This window comes from Pseudophryne corroboree, chromosome 5 (genome assembly GCF_028390025.1).
Source record: "Pseudophryne corroboree isolate aPseCor3 chromosome 5, aPseCor3.hap2, whole genome shotgun sequence".
Taxonomy (NCBI): domain Eukaryota; kingdom Metazoa; phylum Chordata; class Amphibia; order Anura; family Myobatrachidae; genus Pseudophryne; species Pseudophryne corroboree.
The window spans coordinates 62,030,157-62,056,668 of NC_086448.1; the positions used below are offsets into that span (position 1 = coordinate 62,030,157).

The following is a 26,512-nucleotide window of genomic DNA, read 5'->3' on the forward strand; positions in this document are numbered from 1 at the left end:
AAAATACACATAATATAGTCATTAAGACTATATATGTGTAGAATCCCCTGCCATATATCCATAAAAAAAGCGGGAGAAGTCCGCCGTGAAGGGGGCGGGGCTATCTCCCTCAGCACACTGGCGCCATTTCCTCTCACAGCTCCGCTGGAAGGACGCTCCCCAGGCTCTCCCCTGCAGTTTCCAGGCTCAATAGGGTAAAAAAGAGAGGGGGGGCACTAAATTTAGGCGCAAATACTATATATATAGCTGCTATAGGGTAAAATCACTCATTATAGTGTACATCCCTGTGATTTATAGCGCTGTGGTGTGTGCTGGCATACTCTCTCTCTGTCTCCCCAAAGGACTTTGTGGGGTCCTGTCCTCAGTCAGAGCATTCCCTGTGTGTGTGCGGAGTGTCGGTACTGCTGTGTCGACATGTTTGATGAGGAGGCTTATGTGGAGGCGGAGCAGGTGCCGATAAATGTGATGTCACCCCCTGCGGGGTCGACACCTGTGTGGATGGATATGTGGAAGGAATTACGTGACAATGTCAACTCCTTACATAAGAGGTTTGATGACATAGCAGATGTGGGACAGCCGGCTTCTCAGTCCGTGCCTGACCAGGCGTCTCAAAAGCCATCAGGGGCTCAAAAACGCCTGCTACCTCAGATGGCAGACACAGATGTCGACACGGATACTGACTCCAGTGTCGACGACGATGAGACTAGTGTACATTCCAATAGGGCCATCCGTTACATGATTACGGCAATGAAAAATGTGTTGCACATTTCTGACATTAACCCTGGTACCACAAAAAAGGGTATTATGTTTGGGGAGAAAAAGCAACCTGTGGTTTTTCCCCCTTCTGAAGAGTTAAATGAAGTGTGTGATGAGGCGTGGGTTTCCCCCGATAAGAAACTGGTAATTTCCAAAAAGTTACTAAGGGCGTACCCTTTCCTGCCAGAGGATGGGATACGTTGGGAGACATCCCCTAGGGTGGATAAAGCGCTCACACGCTTGTCAAAGAAGGTGGCACTACCGTCTCCGGATACGGCCGCTCTAAAGGAGCCTGGGGATAGAAAGCAGGAGGCTATCCTGAAGTCTGTATATACACACTCAGGTATTATACTGAGACCGGCTATTGCTTCAGCATGGATGTGCAGTGCTGCAGCTGCGTGGTCAGATTCCCTGTCTGATAACATTGATACCCTTGACAGGGACACTATATTGCTAACTGTAGAGCATATTAAAGACGTAGTCTTATACATGAGAGATGCACAGAGGGATATTTGCCAACTGGCATCTAGAATAAATGCAATGTCCATTTCTGCCAGGAGAGTATTATGGACTCGGCAGTGGACAGGTGATGCGGATTCTAAAAGGCACATGGAGGTTTTGCCTTACAAGGGTGAGGAATTGTTGGGGATGGTCTCTCGGACCTCGTTTCCACAGCGACGGCTGGGAAGTCGACATTTTTACCCCATGTTCCCTCACAGCCAAAGAAAGCACCGTATTATCAGGTACAGTCCTTTCGGCCCCAGAAAGGCAAGCGGGTTAAAGGCACATCCTTTCTGCCCAGAGGCAGAGGTAGGGGGAAAAAGCTGCACCAAACAGCAAGTTCCCAGGAACAAAAGTCCTCTCCCGCTTCCTCTAAGTCCACCGCATGACGCTGGGGCTCCACAGGTGGAGCCAGGTGCGGTGGGGGCCCGTCTCCGGAACTTCAGCGACCAGTGGGTTCGCTCACGGGTGGATCCCTGGATTCTACAAGTGGTATCTCAGGGGTACATGCTGGAATTCGAGATGTCTCCCCCTTGCCGTTTCCTCAAATCAGCCTTGCCAACTACTCCCCCAGACAGGGAGGCGGTGCTGGAGGCGATTCACAAGCTGTACTCCCAGCAGGTGATAACCAAAGTACCCCTCCTTCAACAGGGACGGGGTTACTATTCCACAATGTTTGTGGTACCGAAACCGGACGGTTCGGTGAGACCCATTTTAAATTTGAAATCCTTGAACACTTATATAAGAAGGTTCAAGTTCAAAATGGAATCGCTCAGGGCGGTTATTGCAAGCCTGGACGAAGGGGATTACATGGTATCACTGTACATCAAGGATGCTTACCTGCATGTCCCCATTTACCCTCCTCACCAGGAGTACCTCAGATTTGTGGTACAGGACTGTCATTACCAATTCCAGACGTTGCCGTTTGGTCTGTCCACGGCACCGAGGGTATTTACCAAGGTAATGGCCGAAATGATGATACTCCTTCGAAAAAAGGGAGTTATAATTATCCTGTACTTGGACGATCTCCTTATAAAGGTGAGGTCCAGGGAACAGTTGTTGATCGGAGTAGCACTAGCTCGGGAAGTGCTACAACAGCACGGCTGGATCCTGAATATTCCAAAGTCGCAGCTGGTTCCTACGTGTCTACTATGTGTCTACACGTCTACTGTTCCTGGGGATGGTTCTGGACACAGAACAGAAAAAGGTGTTTCTCCCAGAGGAGAAGGCCAAGGAATTGTCATCTCTAGTCAGAGACCTCCTAAAACCAAAACAGGTGTCGGTGCACCACTGCACGCGAGTCCTGGGAAAGATGGTGGCTTCTTACGAAGCTATTCCATTCGGAAGGTTCCATGCAAGGATCTTTCAGTGGGATCTGTTGGACAAGTGGTCCGGATCGCATCTTCAGATGCATCTGCTGATAACCCTGTCTCCAAGGACCAGGGTGTCGCTGTTGTGGTGGCTGCAGAGTGCTCATCTTCTAGAGGGCCGCAGATTCGGCATACAGGACTGGGTCCTGGTGACCACGGATGCCAGCCTTCGAGGTTGAGGGGCAGTCACACAGGGAAGAAACTTCCAAGGAGTGGACAACTGGGAAGCAGACTTCCTCAGCAGGCACGACCTCCACCCGGGAGAGTGGGGACTTCATCCAGAAGTCTTCCAAATGGTTGTACACCGTTGGGAAAGGCCACAGGTGGACATGATGGCGCCCCGCCTCAACAAAAAGCTAAAAAGATATTGCGCCAGGTCAAGGGACCCTCAGGCGATATCCGTGGACGCTCTAGTGACACCGTGGGTGTACCAGTCGGTTTATGTGTTCCCTCCTCTGCCTCTCATACCCAAGGTACTGAGAATAATAAGAAGGAGAGGAGTAAGAACTATACTTGTGGTTCCGGATTGGCCAAGAAGAGCTTGGTACCCAGAACTTCAAGAAATGATCTCAGAGGACCCATGGCCTCTGCCGCTCAGATAGGACCTGCTGCAGCAGGGGCCCTGTCTGTTCCAAGACTCACCGCGGCTGCGTTTGACGGCATGGCGGTTGAACACCGGATCCTAAAAGAAAAGGGCATTCCGGAGGAAGTCATTCCTACGCTGATTAAAGCTAGGAAAGATGTGACCGTAAGACATTATCACCGCATATGGCGAAAATATGTTGCTTGGTGTGAGGCCAGGAAGGCCCCAAACGGAGGAATTTCAGCTCGGTCGATTTCTGCGCTTCCTACAGTCAGGAGTGACTATGGGCCTAAAATTGGGTTCCATTAAGGTCCAGATCTCGGCTCTGTCGATTTTCTTCCAAAAAAGAACTGGCTTCACTGCCTGAAGTTCAGACTTTTTGTTAAAGGAGTGCTGCATATTCAGCCCCCTTTTGTGCCTCCAGTGGCACCTTGGGATCTCAACGTGGTGTTGGATTTCCTAAAGTCGCATTGGTTTGAGCCACTTAAAACTGTGGAGCTGAAATACCTCACGTGGAAAGTGGTCATGCTGTTGGCCTTGGCGTCGGCCAGGCGTGTATCAGAATTGGCGGCTTTGTCTTGTAAAAGCCCTTATCTGATTTTTCATATGGATAGGGCGGAATTGAGGACTCGTTCCCAATTCCTTCCTAAGGTGGTTTCAGCTTTTCATGTGAACCCAACCTATTGTGGTGCCTGCGGCTACTCGGGACTTGGAGGATTCCAAGTTACTGGACGTAGTCAGGGCCCTGAAAATATATGTTTCCAGGACAGCTGGAGTCAGGAAAACTGACTCGCTATTTATCCTGTATGCTCCCAACAAGCTGGGTGCTCCTGCTTCTAAGCAGACTATTGCTCGCTGGATCTGTAGCACGATTCAACTTGCACATTCTGCGGCTGGACTGCCGCATCCTAAATCTGTAAAAGCCCATTCCACGAGGAAAGTGGGCTCTTCTTGGGCGGCTGCCCAAGGGGTCTCGGCTTTACAACTTTGCCGAGCTGCTACTTGGTCGGGTTCAAGCACATTTGCAAAATTCTACAAGTTTGATACCCTGGCTGAGGAGGACCTTGAGTTTGCTCATTCGGTGCTGCAGAGTCATCCGCACTCTCCCGCCCATTTGGGAGCTTTGGTATAATCCCCATGGTCCTTACGGAGTTCCCAGCATCCACTAGGACGTCAGAGAAAATAAGAATTTACTCACCGGTAATTCTATTTCTCGTAGTCCGTAGTGGATGCTGGGCGCCCATCCCAAGTGCGGATTGTCTGCAATACTTGTATATAGTTATTGTTATGAGCCATCTGTTCGTGAGGCTCAGTTGTTGTTCATACTGTTAACTGGATATAGTATCACGAGTTGTACGGTGTGATTGGTGTGGCTGGTATGAGTCTTACCCGGGATTCCAAATCCCTTCCTTATTGTGTCAGCTCTTCCGGGCACAGTTTCCTTAACTGAGGTCTGGAGGAGGGGCATAGAGGGAGGAGCCAGTGCACACCAGGTAGTCCTAATTCTTTCTTAGAGTGCCCAGTCTCCTTCGGAGCCCGCTATTCCCCATGGGACTATCGGGTCAGAAGAGCCAATGCTATAAAGTCCATATTCATCATTCTTCAATCCTTAGAACACCTACATGTGTCCAAGAGCCAACTGAGTCAGGGATTTGTTGACCTTGGCGGTAGTACATGAGACTGAGGAAAGCAATCCTTTGCTCAATAATGATACTAATATGACCCTGTGATCCCTAGGGTTAGAAACCGGTCTCTTATTGGGTGGGATGCTGGCCGCTGTATACCTCCTGTTGGTGACGGCTGGACCCACTGCATCCACTACACACTATTACAACAAGACTCGCCCCTGACAGAACCTATAGCAGGGGAAGGCTCTGAACCCTAATTTCTCACTGTTTGGCCCATGTGAGCAGATGGTAAGAATTATTTATATAGCACCTAGATATTACAAAGCATGTTACAGAGAATATTGCTATATTCCCGTGTGTAACATTACATCACTGAGGCCGCTCCTCCCTGTGTCTGTGGGGCCATTACTATATTCCCATGTGTACCATTACAGCACTGAGGCCTCCTCCCTGTATCTGCGGGGCCATTACTATATTCCCCTGTGTGTACCATTACAGCACTGACGCTGCTCCCTGTATCTGCGGGGCCATTACTATATTCCCCTGTGTGTACCATTACAGCACTGACACTGCTCCTCCCTGTATCTGCGGGGCCGTTACTATATTCCCCTGTGTGTACCATTACAGCACTGACGCTGCTCCCTGTATCTGCGGGGCCATTACTATATTCCCCTGTGTGTACCATTACAGCACTGACGCTGCTCCTCCCTGTATCTGCGGGGCCGTTACTATATTCCCCTGTGTGTACCATTACAGCACTGACGCTGCTCCCTGTATCTGCGGGGCCATTACTATATTCCCCTGTGTGTACCATTACAGCACTGACGCTGCTCCTCCCTGTATCTGCGGGGCCATTACTATATTCCCCTGTGTGTAACATTACAGCACTGACGCTGCTCCTCCCTGTATCTGCGGGGCCATTACTATATTCCCCTGTGTGTACCATTACAGCACTGACGCTGCTCCCTGTATCTGCGGGGCCATTACTATATTCCCCTGTGTGTAACATTACAGCACTGAGGCCTCTCCTCCCTGTATCTGCGGGGCCATTACTATATTCCCCTGTGTGTACCATTACAGCACTGACACTGCTCCTCCCTGTATCTGCGGGGCCATTACTATATTCCCCTGTGTGTAACATTACAGCACTGACGCTGCTCCTCCCTGTATCTGCGGGGCCATTACTATATTCCCCTGTGTGTACCATTACAGCACTGACGCTGCTCCCTGTATCTGCGGGGCCATTACTATATTCCCCTGTGTGTAACATTACAGCACTGAGGCCTCTCCTCCCTGTATCTGCGGGGCCATTACTATATTCCCCTGTGTGTACCTTTACAGCACTGAGGCTGCTCCTCCCTGTATCTGCGGGGCCATTACTATTTTCCCCTGTGTGTACCATTACATCACTGAGGCCGCTCCTCCCTGTATCTGCGGGGCCATTACTATATTCCCCTGTGTGTACCATTACAGCACTGACGCTGCTCCCTGTATCTGCGGGGCCATTACTATATTCCCCTGTGTGTAACATTACAGCACTGAGGCCTCTCCTCCCTGTATCTGCGGGGCCATTACTATATTCCCCTGTGTGTAACATTACAGCACTGAGGCCTCTCCTCCCTGTATCTGCGGGACCATTACTATATTCCCCTGTGTGTACCATTACAGCACTGAGGCCTCTCCTCCCTGTATCTGCGGGGCCATTACTATATTCCCTTGTGTGTACCATTACAGCACTGACGCTGCTCCTCCCTGTATCTGCGGGGCCATTACTATATTCCCCTGTGTGTACCATTACAGCACTGAGGCCTCTCCTCCCTGTATCTGCGGGGCCATTACTATATTCCCCTGTGTGTAACATTACAGCACTGAGGCCGCTTCTCCCTGTATCTGCGGGAACATTACTATATTCCCCTGTGTGTACCATTACAGCACTGAGGCCTCTCCTCCCTGTATCTGCGGGGCCGTTACTATATTCCCCTGTGTGTACCATTACAGCACTGAGGCCTCTCCTCCCTGTATCTGCGGGGCCATTACTATATTCCCCTGTGTGTAACATTACAGCACTGAGGCCGCTTCTCCCTGTATCTGCGGGAACATTACTATATTCCCCTGTGTGTACCATTACAGCACTGAGGCCTCTCCTCCCTGTATCTGCGGGGCCGTTACTATATTCCCCTGTGTGTACCATTACAGCACTGAGGCCTCTCCTCCCTGTATCTGCGGGGCCATTACTATATTCCCCTGTGTGTACCATTACAGCACTGAGGCCTCTCCTCCCTGTATCTGCGGGGCCGTTACTATATTCCCCTGTGTGTACCATTACAGCACTGAGGCCTCTCCTCCCTGTATCTGCGGGGCCATTACTATATTCCCCTGTGTGTACCATTACAGCACTGAGGCCTCTCCTCCCTGTATCTGCGGGGCCATTACTATATTCCCCTGTGTGTACCATTACAGCACTGAGGCTTCTCGCTGAAATGGAAGCTGCGATTTAGGCCGGGGGTTTGCAATAAGCAGTCCTTCAGCTGCTGTGGGACTACACTTCCCTACCTGCCCTGTCATCGTTTTGCTATCAGGGCATGCTAAAGCTGTGTTAGGGCATGCTGGCATTTGTAGTTCAGCAGCAGCTTGAGGGCGGCTTATTGCCCACTTGTCCCAGATTGGTGTAAGCAGGCTAACCTGACATTCTGACGCTCTCCCGCTTGTGTAATCTTCAGTGTGCTTATTATTTTGAATAATTAATACAATACATTCTCTTAGCTAATCAGCCACGCATACACAGGGAACGGCTTGTGTGACAGAGCACAGTATGTAATGTTACATGTACATTGAGCATGTTTTCGTACAGTTTATAAATACAATAGTTTATCACATTGAGAGTCCTCCTACAGTCTGCATACTCAGTAACTAGCCGCGGTTATGATGGAGGCGGGTGAGGAACTCCTGTCATTGATGTGTGTGAGAATCGCTGCGCCGGCCAGTGTGTGAGAAGATATAATGCCGCTTTGTCTCAGAAGCCTTTGGCAACACCTTAAGCCACATCCACACCCCAACGGGCACCTATTCTGCAGAATGCCTCAAATACCTGATCCCTGACACACCGGTTCTCCAGATATAATCCAGTCCTTTGTGCACCTGTTTGTTTATGGAGACCGTAGTGCTGCTGCCAGTGTACATAGGTGTCAGAGGAAGGATTGCTGAGCTTCACGCGTTGGTCTGGTTATAGCACTCCGTGGTGTCTCTGCAATAAGCGTGCATGCCTCCTGATATTGTGTGCTGTCCCGCGTGCTGTTATGGGTCAGTTTTTTGTGTTTTTTTTTTTTTTTTGTCTAACAGTTTTGTGTAATCTAAACGTTTCGTTAGAATTTTTTTTTTAAAGTTTTTTTCCTTCGTGCAGTCACAGAATAGTGTGAGTGACACCTGCGAGCTGTGCCGCGACTTTCAGCTATGCCTGCGGACTATAGAAGTGTGCACTTAGGGAAATCGTGTAGTCTTCATTCCTTTCTCTGATCTCTGATTAATGATCTGCAGCTTATTGGTTGAAGTGACAATAATGCTGCGGCCAGTGTGTGGGTAATGTGTATTGAGGAGGTGCAATATATGGGGGGAATTCACACTTGATCGCTCCTCTGCGAATATGAATTAGTGAATACCCTCTGCGAACGCCGGTCAGCTGCAAATCCATTCTCGACTCACCATTGAACGATTTTACCGGTCAGTGTAGTCTGTGCACAGCCTAGGACCTACTCCCACACTGCCATACAAACAGGCTGATCGGGCCCGGAGCTGACATAACACACTCGGGAACGCCTGCGTTTTTTCCTGACACTCCCAGAAAACAGCCAGTTACCACCCCCAAATGTCTTCCTGTCAATCAAATTGCGTATGCCTAGCTATCAAAAGACTCTGGATTTTTTTTCACAGTTTGGCCTTGCGCACTACAATACGTACACATGCGCGGTCAATCCATATTCGGCCGCCTAGCGAATTCGCACAACAGTGACCAGGTCTGAATTACCTCCTATAGCCGTTCCTCCTCCTCCACCAATCTTTACAGTTGGCAGAACGCATTTGTGCCTGGGGTTATTCTCATTCACCAAACCCAGACTTACCCATCAGACAGCCACGGGACGATGCGTGGTACGTCATTCTAGTCCATTTAGTGTACACCACTCCAGCTGATGTTTGGCATTGCACGCTGAGGCTTGTGTGTGGCTGCTCGGCTTTGAAAACCCCAACCGTGAAGACCCAGAGTAGCCCAGTTGTGGTTTGAAACGGAGTAGTGAGTGTTGCAACCAAGTATAGATGGGCTACGTGCTCCAGCAGTCACCACCGGCTACGTGCTCCAGCAGTCACCACCGGCTACGTGCTCCAGCAGTCAACACCGGCTACGTGCTCCAGCAGTCTGTGTGCAGGCCACGGGCTATGTGCTCCAGCAGTCTGTGTGTAGGCCGCGGGCTACGTGCCCCAGCAGTCTGTGTGCAGGCTCCGGGCTCCAGCAGTCTGTGTGTGCAGTCCGCGGGCTACGTGCTCCAGCAGTCTGCGCAGGCTACGTGCACACAGGTGTGATTTGGGGTTCCCGTTGCTGCCGTCTCCATGCCAAGGCAGCGGCACAACCGTGGCATTCCCCACAATTGAATCAACTCTAAAGTTCTTAGTTGCTGCAATTAGGGGACACAGAAGCGTTATTTGCGTTCACGAGGGAGCTTGCACAAGTGGACTTCATAGGATCTAGTGATATTATTGGTTTTCAGAGTGGAACTTGTTCTGTTGCAGAGTCGCTGTCACAGGATTGTGGTCCTATGCCAAGCGACATCGTTATAGGAAAGTATTTTCCATTCTGAAAACCCATTGCCAAAATAATCCACCCTGCCAACTCCGCAGCAGTAACCTGCTCTACTCTCTGCATGTACTGTACACCCCTCTACCTTCCAGCTATCCGTCTGCTTATATACTTCTGTATATACTTCTGTGTATGCCTCTGCTTTCCATTCTGGAAATAATCCGGACAGTTATTATCATTTTTTTCCTAGATGAGCACAAACCACTAACCTCAAACTCTGCTGGTTCTCTCATTAATATGACTGGTGCTCTCAACCGCTGGTAATATTGCTGTTTAAATTTTCAGACAGTGGGAGTAGCTCACCGCTGCCCAAGTATGCCTCCTCTCCCAAACCCAACAACAGCTACATGTTCAAACGGGAACCCCCAGAGGGATGTGAACGCGTCAAGGTCTTTGAGGAAATGTCGTAAGTAATTTCTTTCTGTCAGCTGGTGGCTGCAAAGCAGTTTAAGCAGGAGTAGGCAACCCTTGGCTCTCTGGCATTTGGGGGAACTAAAAGTCTAAGCAGGCAGATGGCCAGGGAATGCTGGGATTTTTAATTCCCCCGATAGCCTGGTGTCACAAGTTGCCTACATCCTGTCAGTTACCGATGTCTTCTGTGTTCAGCCTTCTTAGAGATGCATGATGAAGTCCACCTATTACGTCCATGTCTTGCTGTCTCCCCAAGCGGTCTGTTCTATACATTGGCTATGGGGCTTGCTAATGTTTTGTGTAGAAAAAAAAAGAGTTCCAAGTTATCATGCCTCTTGGATAGTGGCAGAATGTTACGTTACAAACTATTGAAACACTAGATATACTGCCTCTGATTCACCATTGAATCTGTAGTGAGAAAACTAGAACAAACTGGTTCTGGGGTATGTTTACGAAGTGACGACTTTTCCAAGCCGCCGCTTGTCGGCACTCATTTATTTATTATGAGATATTTATATAGCACACACATATTCCGCAGCGCTTTAAAGAGAATATTTGGCCTTTCGAATCAGTCCTGACCCCAGCTGAGCTAGCAGTCCATATTCCCTATCACATGGGCGCACACACATTAAGGTTCACAATATTTTATTGTATTGAGGGAGGAAACTCACACAAACACTAGGAGAACATGCAAACTCCACACAGGGCCTTGGTGGGAAACGAACCAAGGAACTCTGTGCTGTGAGGCAGTAATGTTAACCATTATACCAACCATGCTGCCCTTTGAAAATTTAAAAGGCCAAACAGTGTTTGTTTGTTTTATATTCATGCCTTTTAAATCCCTCAGCCAGTACTGCCCACAAGTGCTAGCTTAGTAAATATAGTCCTTGGCGTGCTGAAGTTTCCTGGCGATTGTCTCCTCCACATTTGCCTTTTATTTTCAGTACACACCCACTTATAACTGACCCTCCTCACCATACGCTGGTAAGAGGATGTCGGGCCGTAGCATTTTCTTAGTGTATGTTAAAGTTATAGAGATGTTCCTGTGCAAATGATGGACTTAACCCAGCCCTGCAGCACGCACACAATCCTCCTACAAAGCCACACTATGATAGTGTTATATTAGTCCTAATGTATAGAATGATGGACTGACCACTTTAGGTACAGTATGGTTCTAACGTTATCGATTTGCCGTAATATTTACCTATATATCCGCTCAGCTGTTTCTCTTCTGAATGGCTATTGCACGTGCCGGCTCCAGCTGCGGCCGAAACGGCGAGTCCTGAGCATGTTGTTCCGTCTCTACTTTCTGTAACACTGAGAGGCTCGTATATAGGTGCCTGGGCACCCCAAAATGGCTCCTGTGTCTCCGTGGCAGGTGCACCTTGAAATTACGCAGGACATGCATTTCATACAGACGGCTTTGTAGAATGTTGTATCGTATTTTCCCTATATACTCTTCTTAGTGTTTAGGCATAATCCAGAGATAGCAGCCCTCCCCATGTATAGTGCATAAACTAAAAAGCATTAATTTTATAATCCAGAGACACTAGGGCACTATAAGGTTATTGATCAAATGGACATTCTTATACAGTAACATTTGTAACGGCTGTCTGGAGGTTCCCTCCCCCCAGCTTTAAAATAATGACAGAACATTCAGCTGGTATTAATAAGCCATTGATGCGTTACATAATTCTACAGATAGGAATCCAACCTCTTGTCACCGGGTATTTCTATCCCAGGCGGCGATGAATTGCGCTGCCCTTCTAGGATATCCTTACTGCCACCTATAGCGCTGCTGTGTGCCTATTAATGTCCGGAGGCAGCCGCTAAAATCCAACGTCGTTACTGCTGCGAGCTTACGAACATTGCAGCGCTATCCATTCAGGCTATTAGTAATATGACCAGTTCACTGCCTATAGGGCCGCACTTACATGAGGTGGTGCAGGGCTGCAACCCCTGCCAGAGCCAGTGTGCCGACACAGAGCAGGGATCTTAGTAGTCCGATGAGCTTGTGGCCATATTGGAAGCAGTACTTTTATGTGAATATTCAGCCCTAAGGGTAGTAACATGGATAGAGAAGTAGTATTATACTTATATGGTCCCACGGGCGCTTTGCAGTGCCTTAGAAAGTACATGCGCATAAACGGAGCAAACGAAACAGGAGGACAAAAATGCTAAATACTTTCAGTACAAAAGCTTGCAGAATATGGGATACAAGCTATATAGACATTGTCTCATATGCGGTCACAGGAGCAGCAGAGGTAGCGCTGCCTTTTCAGGCTAAAGGTTTGGTGGCACTGGAGGAGCACAAGAGGAAAGAGGGCCCTGCTTGTGAGAGTGTACAGTCTAGAGGGAGGGGGCAGACAGACAGGTGGCACAGAGGGGAGACGACATGAGGGAGGAACATGGAAAAGGTCTTTGAGAGCTCGTTTGGAGTTTTGGAGGGAAGTGGAGAGTCTGATTGTGGCACGGAGAGAGTTCCAGTGGTAGGGAGCAGCATGGGTAAGGTCTTGGACGTGGGAGTGGGGGGAGGTTATCGATACACATGACAGGTGGCAGTCATTGGTTGAGAGTTGGCAGCGGAGCATGGGGAAGGAGATGAGGTTGGAAATGTAGGGGCGAGTGGATTGGGTAAGGGCTGTGTAGGTGAATATGAGGAGTTTAAATTGGGTTCTAAAAGGGAAGGGGAGCCAGTGAAGGTCCTGCTGGAGGAGGGATTAGCATTGTGTGTGGCTGTGGGGTGGAGTATTTTAATGACTGAAATTCCTGTTTTATTAAGGTAAGTGTGTGTCTTTGACCAAGGCAAGCAATTCAAAATAATTCTGAAAGTGCTGATCTAAAAAACAGATGACAATAATATCGGTAATGTATTACATTTTTTTTTTATTTATTTTTTAAATTGCATAATTAAGGTGAATGGTCTGGTAGCTAATCAAGTGAAACAGCCTTGGGTACAATATGGTGCCAGATATTAAAGAAATGCAACAAGCCATAGTATCATGTGGTGTCACAATAAGACACCCATATGTCAGGACATAGGGGGTGATTCTGAGTTGATCGCAGCAGCAAGTTTGTTAGCAATTGGGGAAAACCATGTGCAGATACAACATGTGCAGAGAGAGTTAGATTTGGGTGGGCTATTTTGTTTCTGTGCAGGGTAAATAATGGCTGCTTTATTTTCACACTGCAATTTAGATTTGTATGAATACACCCCACCCAAATCTAACTCTCTCTGCACATGTTACATCTGCCCCCCCCCCCCCCCCCCCCCCCTCCCCCTGCAGTGCACATGGTTTTGCCCAATTGCTAACAAACTTGCTGCTGCGATCAACTCAGAATTAGGCCCATAAGGTACTAAATCCAGGATGGTGCAGAATAGCAAGTAATGTTCTGGCACTTTAAAAGTGTTTGGTAAAGAATAAATGTCTGTCTTAACAGCGATACTGTGCTTGTTGGCATCTTGGTAGAAGTTGAAGGGCATGTATGTTCCCCTGACTCAGGGATGGGGAACCTTCGGCCCTCCAGCTGTTGAATTACACATCCCAGCATGCCGTTTAACAGTTTTAGCATGGCCAAATAGCAAAACTGTAGCAAGGCATGCTGGTATGTGTAGTTCAACAACAGCTGGAGGGCCGAAGGTTCCCCATCCCTGCCCTGAATGAATAATGGTGTGTACTCACATTATGGAGTCCGAGTGCCAGTTGGAAGGTTCTCATTGTCACTGCTCACCATGCATTGCATGCGGGTGCTGGCGATCAGTCACCTGGAGGTCTTTATTGTGGATATAGAATTCTCACCCAATTGTCTCCGGTAACAAGCACTTCATGCAGGGTAGAGGGATTCACCTCCCCTGTTGAATGGCTGGGGTCTCGGCACTGTATTGCGGCATCTTGTCTTGTTCAGTAGCTGACTCGTTTCGTCTGATTCTTGTCACGTTTCCTCAGGGAATATGGCGTGCCCATAGTTGTTTCAGGCGAATAGCTTCCAGACCATCAGGTCTACATTATGCAAATGTTTTTTCTCTGACGTCCTAGTGGATGCTGGGGACTCCGTAAGGACCATGGGGAATAGACGGCTCCGCAGGAGACTGGGCACATCTAAAGAAAGATTTAGGACTATCTGGTGTGCACTGGCTCCTCCCCCTATGACCCTCCTCCAAGCCCCAGTTAGATTTCTGTGCCCGGCTGAGCTGGATGCACACTAGGGGCTCTCCTGAGCTCCTAGAAGAAAGTATAGTTTAGGTTTTTTATTTTCAGTGAGACCTGCTGGCAACAGGCTCACTGCAACGAGGGACTAAGGGGAGAAGAAGCGAACCTACCTAAGTGGTGGTAGCTTGGGCTTCTTAGGCTACTGGACACCATTAGCTCCAGAGGGATCGAACACAGGACCCGACCTCGTCGTCCGTTCCCGGAGCCGCGCCGCCGTCCCCCTTACAGAGCCAGAAACAAGAAGGTGGTCCGGAAAATCGGCGGCTGAAGACTTCTGTCTTCTCCAAGGTAGCGCACAGCACTGCAGCTGTGCGCCATTGCTCCTCATGCACACCACACACTGCGGTCACTGATGGGTGCAGGGCGCTGGGGGGGGGGGGGGGGCGCCCTGAGCAGCAATAATAACACCTTGGCTGGCAAAACTAACACCATATATAGCCCCAGAGGCTATATAGGTGTATATTAACCCCTGCCAGAAACGATAAAATAGCGGGAGAAAGCCCGCTGAAAAAGAGGCGGAGCCAACTCCCTCAGCACACTGGCGCCATTATTCCCTCACAGCTTCGCTGGAAGGAAGCTCCCTGTCTCTCCCCTGCAGTCCTGCACTACAGAAAGGGTAAAAAAGAGAGGGGGGGGCACAATTTAGGCGCAGTATATATATATTATAGGCAGCTATAGGGGAAAACACTCTGTATAGTGATATCCCTGTGTTATATAGCGCCCTGGTGTGTGCTGGCATACTCTCCCTCTGTCTCCCCAAAGGGCTTTGTGGGGTCCTGTCCTCTGTAAGAGCATTCCCTGTGTGTCTGCTGTGTCGGTACTGCTGTGTCGACATGTATGATGAGGATAATGATGTGGAGGCAGAGCAAATGCCTGTGAATGTGATGTCACCCCCTGCGGGGTCGACACCAGTGTGGATGGACTTATGGAAGGAATTACGTGACAGTGTCAGCTCCTTACATAAAAGGTTTGACGACATAGGACAGCCGGCTACTCAGCTTGTGCCTGTCCAAGCGTCTCAAATGTCATCAGGGGCTATAAAACGCCCGCTACCTCAGATGACAGATACAGATGTTGACACGGATACCGACTCCAGTGTCGACGATGATGAGACGAGTGTACCCTCCAATAGATCCACCCGTTATATGATTGAGGCTATGAAAAATGTTTTACACATTTCTGATGATACCCCAGGTACCACAAAAAAGGGTATTATGTTTGGTGAGAAAAAACTACCAGTAGTTTTTCCTGCATCTGACGAATTAAATGAGGTGTGTGAGGAAGCGTGGACTTCCCCAGATAAGAAATTGATAATTTCTAAACGGTTAATGGCTGCGTACCCTTTCCCGCCAGAGGATAGGTCACGCTGGGAAACACCCCCTAGGGTAGATAAAGCATTGACACGCTTATCAAAGAAGGTGGCACTACCGTCTCCGGATACGGCCGCCCTAAAAGAACCTGCTGATAGAAAGCTGGAAAGTACCCTAAAAGCTATATACACACACACTGGCATTATATTGAGACCCGCTATTGCATCAGCTTGGATGTGCAGTGCTGCTGCGTGGTCAGACTCCCTGTCGGAAAACATTGATACCATGGATAGGGACAATATTTTGCTAACGATTGACCATATAAAAGACGCGGTCTTATACATGCGTGATGCACAGAGGGATATTTGCCGGCTGGCATCAAAAATAAGCGCTATGTCCATTGCCGCCAGACGGGGGTTATGGACTAGGCAATGGTCAGGTGATGCCGACTCCAAGCGGCACATGGAAGTTTTACCCTATAAAGGGGTGGAACTTTTTGGGGAAGGTCTTTCAGACCTCGTTTCCACAGCTACTGCTGGGAAATCGACTTTTTTGCCACAGGCTACCCCACAGCAAAAGAAAGCACCGTATTATCAGGTACAGTCCTTTCGGCCCCAGAAAAATAAGCGGGCTAGAGGCTCATCCTTTCTGCCGAGGGGCAGAGGAAGGGGGAAAAAGCTGCAGCACACAGCTAGTTCCCAGGAGCAGAAGTCCTCCCCTGCGTCCGGTAAGTCCACAGCATGACGCTGGGGCTGCTCAGGCGGAATCGGGAACGGTGGGGGCACGTCTCAGGTTTTTCAGCGCACAGTGGGCTCTCTCACAAGTGGATCCCTGGGTCCTTCAAGTAGTATCTCAGGGGTACAGGCTGGAATTCGAGACGTCTCCTCCCCGCCGTTTCCTAAAATCTGCCTTGCCGGCAACTCCCTCTGCCAGGGAGGCAGTGTTGGTGGCTATTCAAAAACTGTATTCACAGAAAGTGATCGTCAAGGTACCCCTCCTTCAGCAAGAAAAGGGTTACTACTCCACAATGTTTGTGGTACCGAAACCGGACGGTTCGGTGAGACCCATCTTAAATTTAAAAACCTTGAACACTTATATCAAAAGGTTCAAGTTCAAGATGGAATCGCTCAGGGCGGTTATTGCGAGCCTGGAGGAGGGGGATTACATGGTCTCCCTGGACATCAAGGATGCGTACCTGCATGTCCCCATTTACCCTCCGCACCAGGAGTACCTCAGATTTGTGGTACAGGACTGTCACTATCAGTTCCAGACGCTGCCGTTCGGGTTATCCACGGCACCGAGGGTCTTTACCAAGGTAATGGCCGAAATGATGATACTCCTTCGCAAGAAGGGAGTTTTGATTATCCCGTACTTGGACGATCTCCTGATAAAGGCGAGGTCCAAAGAACAGTTGATAGTGGGGGTGGCACTTTCTCAAGAAGTGCTACAACAGCACGGCTGGATTCTAAACATTCCAAAGTCACAGCTGGTCCCTACGACACGTCTTCTGTTCCTGGGAATGATTCTGGACACAGACCAGAAAAGAGTGTTTCTTCCACTGGAAAAAGCAGAGGAATTGTCATCTCTGGTCAGAGACATCCTAAAACCAGGAAGTGTGTCGGTACATCAATGCACACGAGTCCTGGGAAAAATGGTAGCTTCGTACGAAGCAATTCCATTCGGAAGGTTCCACGCAAGGACGTTCCAGTGGGACCTGTTGGACAAATGGTCCGGGTCCCATCTCCAGATGCAACAGCGGATAACCCTATCGGCCAGAACCAGGGTGTCGCTGCTGTGGTGGCTGCAGAGGGCTCATCTACTAGAGGGCCGCAGATTCGGAATACAGGACTGGGTCCTGGTGACCACGGATGCCAGCCTTCGGGGCTGGGGGGCAGTCACAAAGGGAAGAAATTTCCAAGGACTGTGGTCAAATCAGGAGATTTCTCTTCACATATCCTGGAGCTAAGGGCCATTTACAATGCCCTAAGCCAGGCAAGACCCCTGCTTCAAAACCAGCCGGTACTGATCCAGTCAGACAACATCACGGCGGTCGCCATGTAAACAGACAGGGCGGCATGAGAAGCAGGATGGCGATGGCAGAAGCCACAAGGATTCTCAGATGGGCAGAGAATCATGTGTTAGCACTGACGGCAGTGTTCATTCCGGGAGTGGACAACTGGGAAGCAGACTTCCTCAGCAGGCACGACCTCCACCCGGGAGAATGGGGACTTCATCCAGAAGTCTTCCAAATGCTGGTCAATCGGTGGGAAAAACCACAGGTAGACATGATGGCGTCCCGCCTCAACAAGAAGTTGAAAAGATTTTGCGCCCGGTCAAGAGACCCTCAGGCGATAGCGGTGGACGCTCTAGTGACACCATGGGTGTACCAGTCGGTTTATGTGTTTCCTCCTCTACCTCTCATACCCAAGGTACTGAGAATAATAAGAAGGCGAGGAGTGAAAACCATACTCGTGGTTCCGGATTGACCAAGAAGAGCTTGGTACCCGGAACTTCAAGAGATGCTTACAGAGGACCCTTGGCCTCTGCCGCTCAGACAAGACCTGCTGCAGCAGGGACCCTGTCTGTTCCAAGACTTACCGCGGCTGCGTTTGACGGCATGGCGGTTGAACACCGGATCCTGAAGGAAAAGGGTATTCCGGAGGAAGTCATCCCTACCATCACCGCAGGACATTTGTCGAAAATATGTTGCTTGGTGTGAGGCCATGAAGGCCCCGACGGAGGAATTTCAACTGGGTCGATTCCTGCACTTCCTGCAAGCAGGGGTGACGTTGGGCCTCAAATTGGGGTCCATAAAGGTCCAGATTTCGGCTCTGTCGATTTTCTTCCAAAAAGACCTGGCTTCACTGCCCGAAGTTCAGACTTTTGTCAAAGGAGTACTGCATATTCAGCCTCCTTTTGTGCCCCCAGTGGCACCTTGGGATCTCAATGTGGTTTTGGCATTCCTGAAATCACATTGGTTCGAACCACTTAAGACTGTGGATTTGAAATATCTCACGTGGAAAGTGGTCATGCTGTTGGCCTTGGCGTCGGCCAGGCGGGTTTCAGAATTGGCGGCTTTGTCTTGTAAAAGCCCTTATCTGATTTTCCATATGGATAGGGCAGAATTGAGGACTCGTCCTCAGTTTCTCCCAAAGGTGGTCTCAGCTTTTCACTTGAACCAACCTATTGTGGTGCCTGCGGCTACTAGGGACTTGGAGGATTCCAAGTTGCTGGACGTAGTCAGGGCCCTAAAAATTTATATTTCCAGGACGGCTGGAGTCAGAAAGACTGACTCGCTGTTTATCCTGTATGCACCCACCAAGCTGGGTGCTCCTGCTTCTAAGCAGTCTATTGCGCGCTGGATTTGTAGCACTATTCAGCTGGCGCATTCTGTGGTAGGCTTACCGCAGCCTCAATCTGTAAAAGCCCATTCCACACGGAAGGTGGGCTCATTTTGGGCGGCTGCCCGAGGGGTCTCTGCTTTACAACTTTGCCGAGCAGCTACTTGGTCGGGGGCAAACACGTTTGCAAAATTCTACAAATTTGATACCCTGGCTTAGGAGGACCTGGAATTCTCTCATTCGGTGCTGCAGAGTCATCCGCACTCTCCCGCCCGTTTGGGAGCTTTGGTATAATCCCCATGGTCCTTACGGAGTCCCCAGCATCCACTAGGACGTCAGAGAAAATAAGAATTTACTCACCGGTAATTCTATTTCTCGTAGTCCGTAGTGGATGCTGGGCGCCCATCCCAAGTGCGGATTGTCTGCAATACCTGTACATAGTTATTGTTACAAAAATCGGGTTTTGTTGTGAGCCATCTCTTCAGAGGCTCCATTTGTTATCATACTGTTAACCGGGGTTCCTATCACGTGTTATATGGTGTGGCTGGTATGAGTCTTACCCGGGATTCAAAAATCCTTCCTTATTGTGTCAGCTCTTCCGGGCACAGTTCCTAACTGAGGCTTGGAGGAGGGTCATAGGGGGAGGAGCCAGTGCACACCAGATAGTCCTAAATCTTTCTTTAGATGTGCCCAGTCTCCTGTGGAGCCGTCTATTCCCCATGGTCCTTACGGAGTCCCCAGCATCCACTACGGACTACGAGAAATAGAATTACCGGTGAGTAAATTATTATTTTTTTTGTATGTTTTTTAAACACAGCACCTAATTGATATTGTCATGTTCTTAGAATGTCACTTTTAGAATAATTTTTCATTGTTTGCTTTGCAGTAAGATAAAAAAATTTTGCCTTTATATACACAAGCTGGTATAATTAAGTAAAATACTATACACTGCATCACACAGGCAATTATACCCCTATAGCCACCTTGTACTCTATATCAAGGCTTTTCGTCTCCAACCCTCAACTACTCCAACAGATCATGTTTTCTGATTTCTTTATTCATGCATCAAGTCAATCTACTTTGTGTGGCAGGTAATATCTTGCCTGCAGACAGGAATCCTGTAAACATGGCTTGTTGGGAGTACTTGTGGATGGAAGTTAAGAACTCCTGCCCAATTCCTTAGTGCTGAGTATCCACATACTGTGCAAAGTTCTCCAGTGGGCATGGAGCACCTGCGTTGTATTTGGTAGTATGAGGAATATAGGTAACACCCATGTATGAGATGCCGCTATCTCCCAGGCTCTATAGATGTTGGTAGCGCTATGGGCCTGATGTCAGAGGTTCAGTTGCAGCTGTGTATTAAAACTCAGCGGATCTGCAAAAATATGCTAATGATACTGCCACCATTTGTACGGAGACGCCCACGGACAGTCTCTGTCTCTCCACCACCACTCCTCCCCCAAACTCTCACTACCTGACACTCACTGCGTCCGCCATCGCTGATCATTTGCTGCACGTGTGACTGTGACGCATGCACAGTTTAAAAAAATAAAATAAAAAGTTGATCGACTGCGCAAACATCAGCGCTGCGTCCACCTATGTGTCAGGTCCTATGTTGGTGTTGCTCTGGTAAAGTTACCCCTCTACTTGTTGAACTTGGTAGACGGGGCAAATATTCAACAAAACTACATGTACTGTATGGAAGATGTTTCCCATCCAACTAGACGTCATCCGTCATTGACATTACAGCCGCATGGTAGAGGTTAGAACGATTCTTCTCTGTTTCTATTTGAACCTGGCAAAACATTCTACATAGATAATAAGCTATATGTATAATGTATAATATTATAATATTACTTTACCCCCTGTCCCCTCACAGGTCTCGGCAGCCAGCCCCTGCCGCTCTCCTTTCATGCCCTGACAAAAACAAGGTTAACTTCATCCCTACCGGATCAGCGTTCTGTCCTGTAAAGTTACTGGGCTCCTTGCTCCTCCCTTACGATCTCACCTTGAAGAATCTTCCAAGCCCTGCTCAAGGCTCGGCCGGGAGTCCCGTGACTGTTGAACACCTTTCATCTCAGGTCTCCAATTCCTCCCTGACAGACAATGCCACCAGCACAGTAGACAACACTGAAGCCAACGATCACGCACCACCACAGGAGCAGCAGCACGGGGCTGAGCAGGCAGCCGAAGACCCGCTGCCGCGGTCCCCTCCCCCTCCTTCCCACAACCACGTCACCATGTAAAGCTGCGCAGAGCCGGCCTCTGTGACTATCAAGCTGACTCGAAGCCAGATTTCCAACATTCTGCATGTGGATTGGTTAGCCTGATCGACTTAATTTAAAGACAAGTACTGCTTAGCGTAAATGATCACATCCGCCAATGTTTATCTTGGACTGGGACTAAACCTCCCCCTTCCCCCAATCCTTTCCTTATCTTACCTGTTGTTCCTGAATAGTGCTAATTAGTGCAGATTTCCATCAATATCTCTGAATGATATCATTGTGTACTATGCATTTTAAAGTATGGCTGAACAGGTAAATTCTGCTTTCTGTGTTCCAAACAATAAGCTCTGTGTATCCACAAAACCAAGCGCCTGACTGGAGAGAGACTTGGCTTGCTGTGTTTCGTAGAGGATACTGTACCGCGGGATTAGGTTTGCAGACGCTCCAGGTGTTTGGCAGATCTGTATCGGCTTGGCGGGGCGAGATGGCTTGTGGTACACCACGACTGTATATTAGACTGTCTCCACAGAGGGGCTTCAAGCATACACGGGAAGACACGAACCGAAGACCACGTCAATTGCACAGTCCCCATCCTAAGGCCTACATTTCAGGTACTTCAGCTGAAGTCTAAATCTCAGGTAAACATGGAATGTAAACCACATTGGAAATCTCAATTCTTTACAGCTTAGAAGCAGCAGCTCGAGAGTGGGCAGAACGTTAAGTTTGAGATTTTTTTTTTCGTTTTTAGCTGTTGCTTTTTTTTTTTTTTTTTTTTTAATATATCTTCGTCTTGTGACATTCCATCTTGGGCGTTTGGTTCCAAAATGGTGAATGTCCTGGACACGGGTCATCAGTAAGAACCAGCAAACCTTGAGACACATCAACGTACGGTGGTCTAATGATTTTGGGGGGTTTTCTCCCTCTCCTTTGTTTATGGTCTTTATAGACTGTTAAATTTTTTGTACCCAAGAAACACTATTCCAGTTTATGATAGGTACTTCAAAGATGGACCCTTGAAATAACCTTCCTTTAGTGCTCTTAGTTCATGTTTGTTAACGCCCTACTGCGATATTCTTGAAGTGGATTTGTCCCAGCAGAACAGCCATTTTTTGGGTTGAATCAATATTGGTAACCGAACAATCCAGTAGTTTCTAGAGGAAGTATGAGTATGATATAGATGAACTCATGGGGTTGTATGTACAAAGCGCTCCTCATAATTTTGGTGTTGGAAATTTAAAGCGGCACTAACATTCATTGTAAAGCATGCTAGGCTTTACCCTGAATGTTAGTGCCACTTTAAATGTCCAGCTCCAACCCTCTAAGAAGAGTGGGCTTATATAGGCCACCACTTTGTAAGTATAGCCCATAGATTCGAATATTGGCCCATCCCACGGAATGCGCTGTGTGTGTGACTGGATCCACTCCATCTTGATAGGGTGGTGGTAGTTTTATTTTTTTGGTTAATGTTTCTCCTTAGCTGAAAATAAAGTTAAGCTTTTAAGTTTGTAATTTGGAAAAATTTGAATTTGCTGGGTTTTTTTTCTAATTTGTTTTTCCTTCAAAAAGTGGAAAAAAAAGCTGTACAAAGAGAGCACTTAGGGATTGAAGGGTAGCACAAGCAATATTTTGAACTCTTGCTAATCAAAATCTAAAGCCCGCCTGAGAGGCGGGGTCTATTTTTATAGTTCAAGCGCTCACTTACTAACTTTCCTACAATCAGATATGACTTTGTCTGTACTTTCCACACCCTGTACATTGCCAATCTTTGTAACCGGCGGCTCCATGCTGCGTCCCGTACCAAAATTCCTGTAACGGACTTTTTTTTGTTTATTTGCACACGTCAATGTACAGTACATGAGCTTTTCCTGTCATTCCCCCTACACTCTGTTCTTCCTGTACGACTCTGCCTTCGTCCTCCATTATTCCTTGTTGTCGTTTTGAATGAATGATTGTAAAAAATTTCCGTATATGACCGTAGGTGGAGAATTAAGATATTTAATTTTTTTTTTTCTATTTATATTTTTATACTTGTTTAAGCCTAAGGATCATTTTTTTTTTTTTTTTTGCTAAAGCCAGTTCCTACAGTATTTAGACACACTGCAGAAAGAAATGGCATTTATTGAAATCAATCTCAGGTCTCTAAAGAAAAAAAATTTGAACGTGCGAACATGACTGTGGATAGATGATCTATAATTTGGAAGTACAACTTTAATTTTGTTACATTTTTTTTTCTGTTCAGTACAGTATTTAAACTTTCACGTTCATTCCATAAATCGCACAATTAATAATGACAAGTGTTGGTCATGCACAGTAGCATTGAGCGATTGTTTTCGTTTTTACGCACCTTCAAGATACGAAATAACTTTAGCCTATACACTTTTTTTCCTGTTATTATTCAGTGTGCTGAATCTAAGGTTGTAGAAAAATCTCTCCCGATTCTATGTATGTGTCCCAGCTATTCTCGTTCCAGTGTATCCTAAACCGCTGTAGATTTTTTTTTTTTTGTTTGTTAAATATCGATGAAAGATTTGTACATAGTTGTACTGTTTATTTTTAGCCGACGTGCTTTACAGTATTCCAGTTACCACACAATATTGCTTCGAAAAAGAGATGTGTGGCTTTTGTTTTGTATTTTTTCAGTATAGAGGTTCTTGTGTCTTTATTTAAATAAAGTTATTAGTAAAAAAAAAAAAAAAAGAGAGATTGTGTTTTGTGTCCGGCTTGCCATACGAATAAAACTGTGCAACCTACTCACCTGGGAGCTACACGCTAAGCTGTGGACTGTACGGTCAGTAAATGTGCCACACTGCATCCGCTTATTTGCTTTGAGGAGCGATAGTGTGTCCATGTATTTCAGTGGGATAGAGGTGACCAATTTTGATTGCTGAATCAATGTTCCTGCACATGCAAACGATCAATTTGGAGCCTGGGACATGAGAGGGACTTGAGCAAATGTATTGGCTGCTATTAGATACAATTTGTGTTGGATTTAATGGTGCTGAAAAAGGGAAGGCATATCAAAGTTTTACATTAAAAAAAAAAAGTAATCCTTGCATTAGCTTGGTTTAGCCGACGCTTTCGTTTTGCATCATAGTAGGAAATCAAACAGTGTAAAGAGTGGATAAGTTGCCCATAGCAACCTATCATTTATTGTTTATTAACCGTTTCTAATATAGTGCAGCAAATTCCGTTGCGCTTTACAATTGGAATTTTGTGAGATGTACGTGATAAATGCTACCTCAAAGTTGGTTGGGCAGCCTCTCCTCTCTCACACTATTTGATACATATCCCCCATTGTACATTAACACCACAAAAAAATTACCTGGGAAAGAATGACCTGCACCGTAGAGGGGTAACAGGAGATATGTTAGGTGCCGGGCCGGGAATCAGGTGCTTGCGTTTGCTCCAAAAGTCTCCGGAAAGTCTCAAGATGCAATGTAGAAGAGTCTGCATGGGTGGTGGGAGGAGAAAAATGACTGCTTAAAGTCAAAATGATAATTCAATAGTTGTTTAGTCTGTTTGTCTGGCCCATAAATGGATGCTGACAATAGGGCCATACAACAGCTGTGGTAGTGGACAACCACAAAATTTCAGTTGGGTCCTCTGCTAGTCCATGGTGCTATCAGAGTTACTGCAGAAGTTTAATTAAACTTACATTATCAGTAGGATAAACAAAGACAACTGTTGTGTTGGCGTGGCCAGCAGAGACTTGGGGTAAGGCCTCTAACTTTGGTGTTTGAAGAATAGGCTGTCCTGCATCTTCAAAGTACTGTAATGTGTTGCGTAGCTGTGCTTCTGCTGTAACTGGATAAGAATTATACACTTTTATACCTTTTTAATAGAAGTGCGTTCCACCAGGAAGAGGGCAGACTGATACTGAGGACTTCTGAAGGCAACACACAAAATAGGTCAAGTAGCAGAAGATAGAAAATGAGGTTTCTTCATGGTGTGGGGTTTGTTAAAGCAGGACACAAAACCAAAGTGGAACCAAACCATAAAACTGAATTCCCACCCAGTAAAAGGTTTTGCTAAGTGGTCCCACCATTAACTTTGCCATTTCTCCAGTCCTGAACGATTCCTTGGAGAGGAAGAATCATGATTCCTGGTGATTGGTTTACTACCCTCCTATGCTAATAAAATGTGGGTTCTTTCATTGATTTGTTCTGTTTTAGAAAACTGGCTGGTCCCAGGGAAAAATGGCTGAATAGAAGTGTGCATATATTTTAAATACCTCCAAAGCTTATTGGTGCAAACATTGCCATGGACCCATTATACTGATCACCCTGCTTGACATTGCAAGAAAAAAACATGTAATGCATACTTTCTGAAGATATATATGTTTGGGTGTAGTGTGATTACAATACTTTATATACTTGCCTGTATTAAGGTCAGTGTGTCTAAATAAACTTACATCACTGCAGCTAAAACATGGTATTCATGCAGAAATAGCATAAACTGTGATACTACATAGAAAGGAACATCAAATAGTTAAGGGCATGGCCTCCATGGAACGGCAATTTAATGGTTTGCGTCAAAAGCGCTGTGTCTACAAAATCAAGGGGTGTCAATCTTGTTGTGGTGCCTCTTTTATAATGATTGAGCTGCTTTCGGCTTGATAAGTTTTTCTGAGAAATCTTGGGACTGCCATGGGTGCTAATGTTGTACCATCTTTTGCACAATTTTATACTTTTCATTCCTACCGAATACGACAGTGGGATCCTGACAGTCAGTATACCGAAGGATATGCCGATCAGTACATGGGCTTAGGCACTAAGGGGAGGTTTAGGGTTAGGCTGCGTGAGGGGATAGTTAGGGGTACAGGTAGGGTTTAAATACTGGGATATGTAGAGATTATCACTGCTAAGATTTCATACCCAACTCCTGCCTACACAGGCCAGTTTAGGTAGTCCTATCCAATGCCCTATATATTAAAGCTAGATGAGGTACAAGGGGAGAAGGACAGCATGGAAAATAGATGTAGGGCAGAGTAGGGAAGAAGATCTCCAGTAGCTGCAGTTACTCCTGGTGCAGAGAAGTGACCATGAGAGATGTTCACAGTCACTGATCCAGTGCAATGGCAGCAAGTCATTATAAGGTAAGGTGGCACATCTGCAAAAACTCATACTTCAGGAAGATTCAGTGGTAATACATACAGTATTTACAACGATCAGACCCGTCGTGTGCACACGGGTTTGAATACAGCTAGATATGTCACCAGACTATGATCTACACTTAACTTCTATTGTGAAGGGATTGTAAAGGACAAATTGCTGATAAAGACGACTTGAACAGATGTAGGAAATCCTCACAGTTAATTACTCTGCAAGGCT

At 47.2% G+C, this 26,512-nt stretch overlaps 1 protein-coding gene across 3 annotated transcripts in view; it reads left to right on the forward strand.

The window, feature by feature from the left end:
• GLCCI1 (glucocorticoid induced 1) overlaps positions 1–25,335 on the forward strand; it is a 130,552-nt gene extending 105,217 nt beyond the window's left edge. Inside the window, exons 7-8 of one of the 3 annotated variants that reach the window (XM_063921307.1) lie at positions 9,970–10,090; positions 25,025–25,335. In XM_063921307.1, the coding sequence (XP_063777377.1) occupies positions 9,970–10,090; positions 25,025–25,109 (206 nt within the window). In that variant the 3' untranslated portion in view covers positions 25,110–25,335. Of the gene's footprint in view, positions 1–9,969; positions 10,091–20,836; positions 21,442–25,024 lie in introns of those variants that run through there. The other 2 variants (XM_063921306.1, XM_063921308.1) reach the window with 2 other exon arrangements.
• The last annotated feature ends 1,177 nt before the right edge of the window (positions 25,336–26,512 follow it).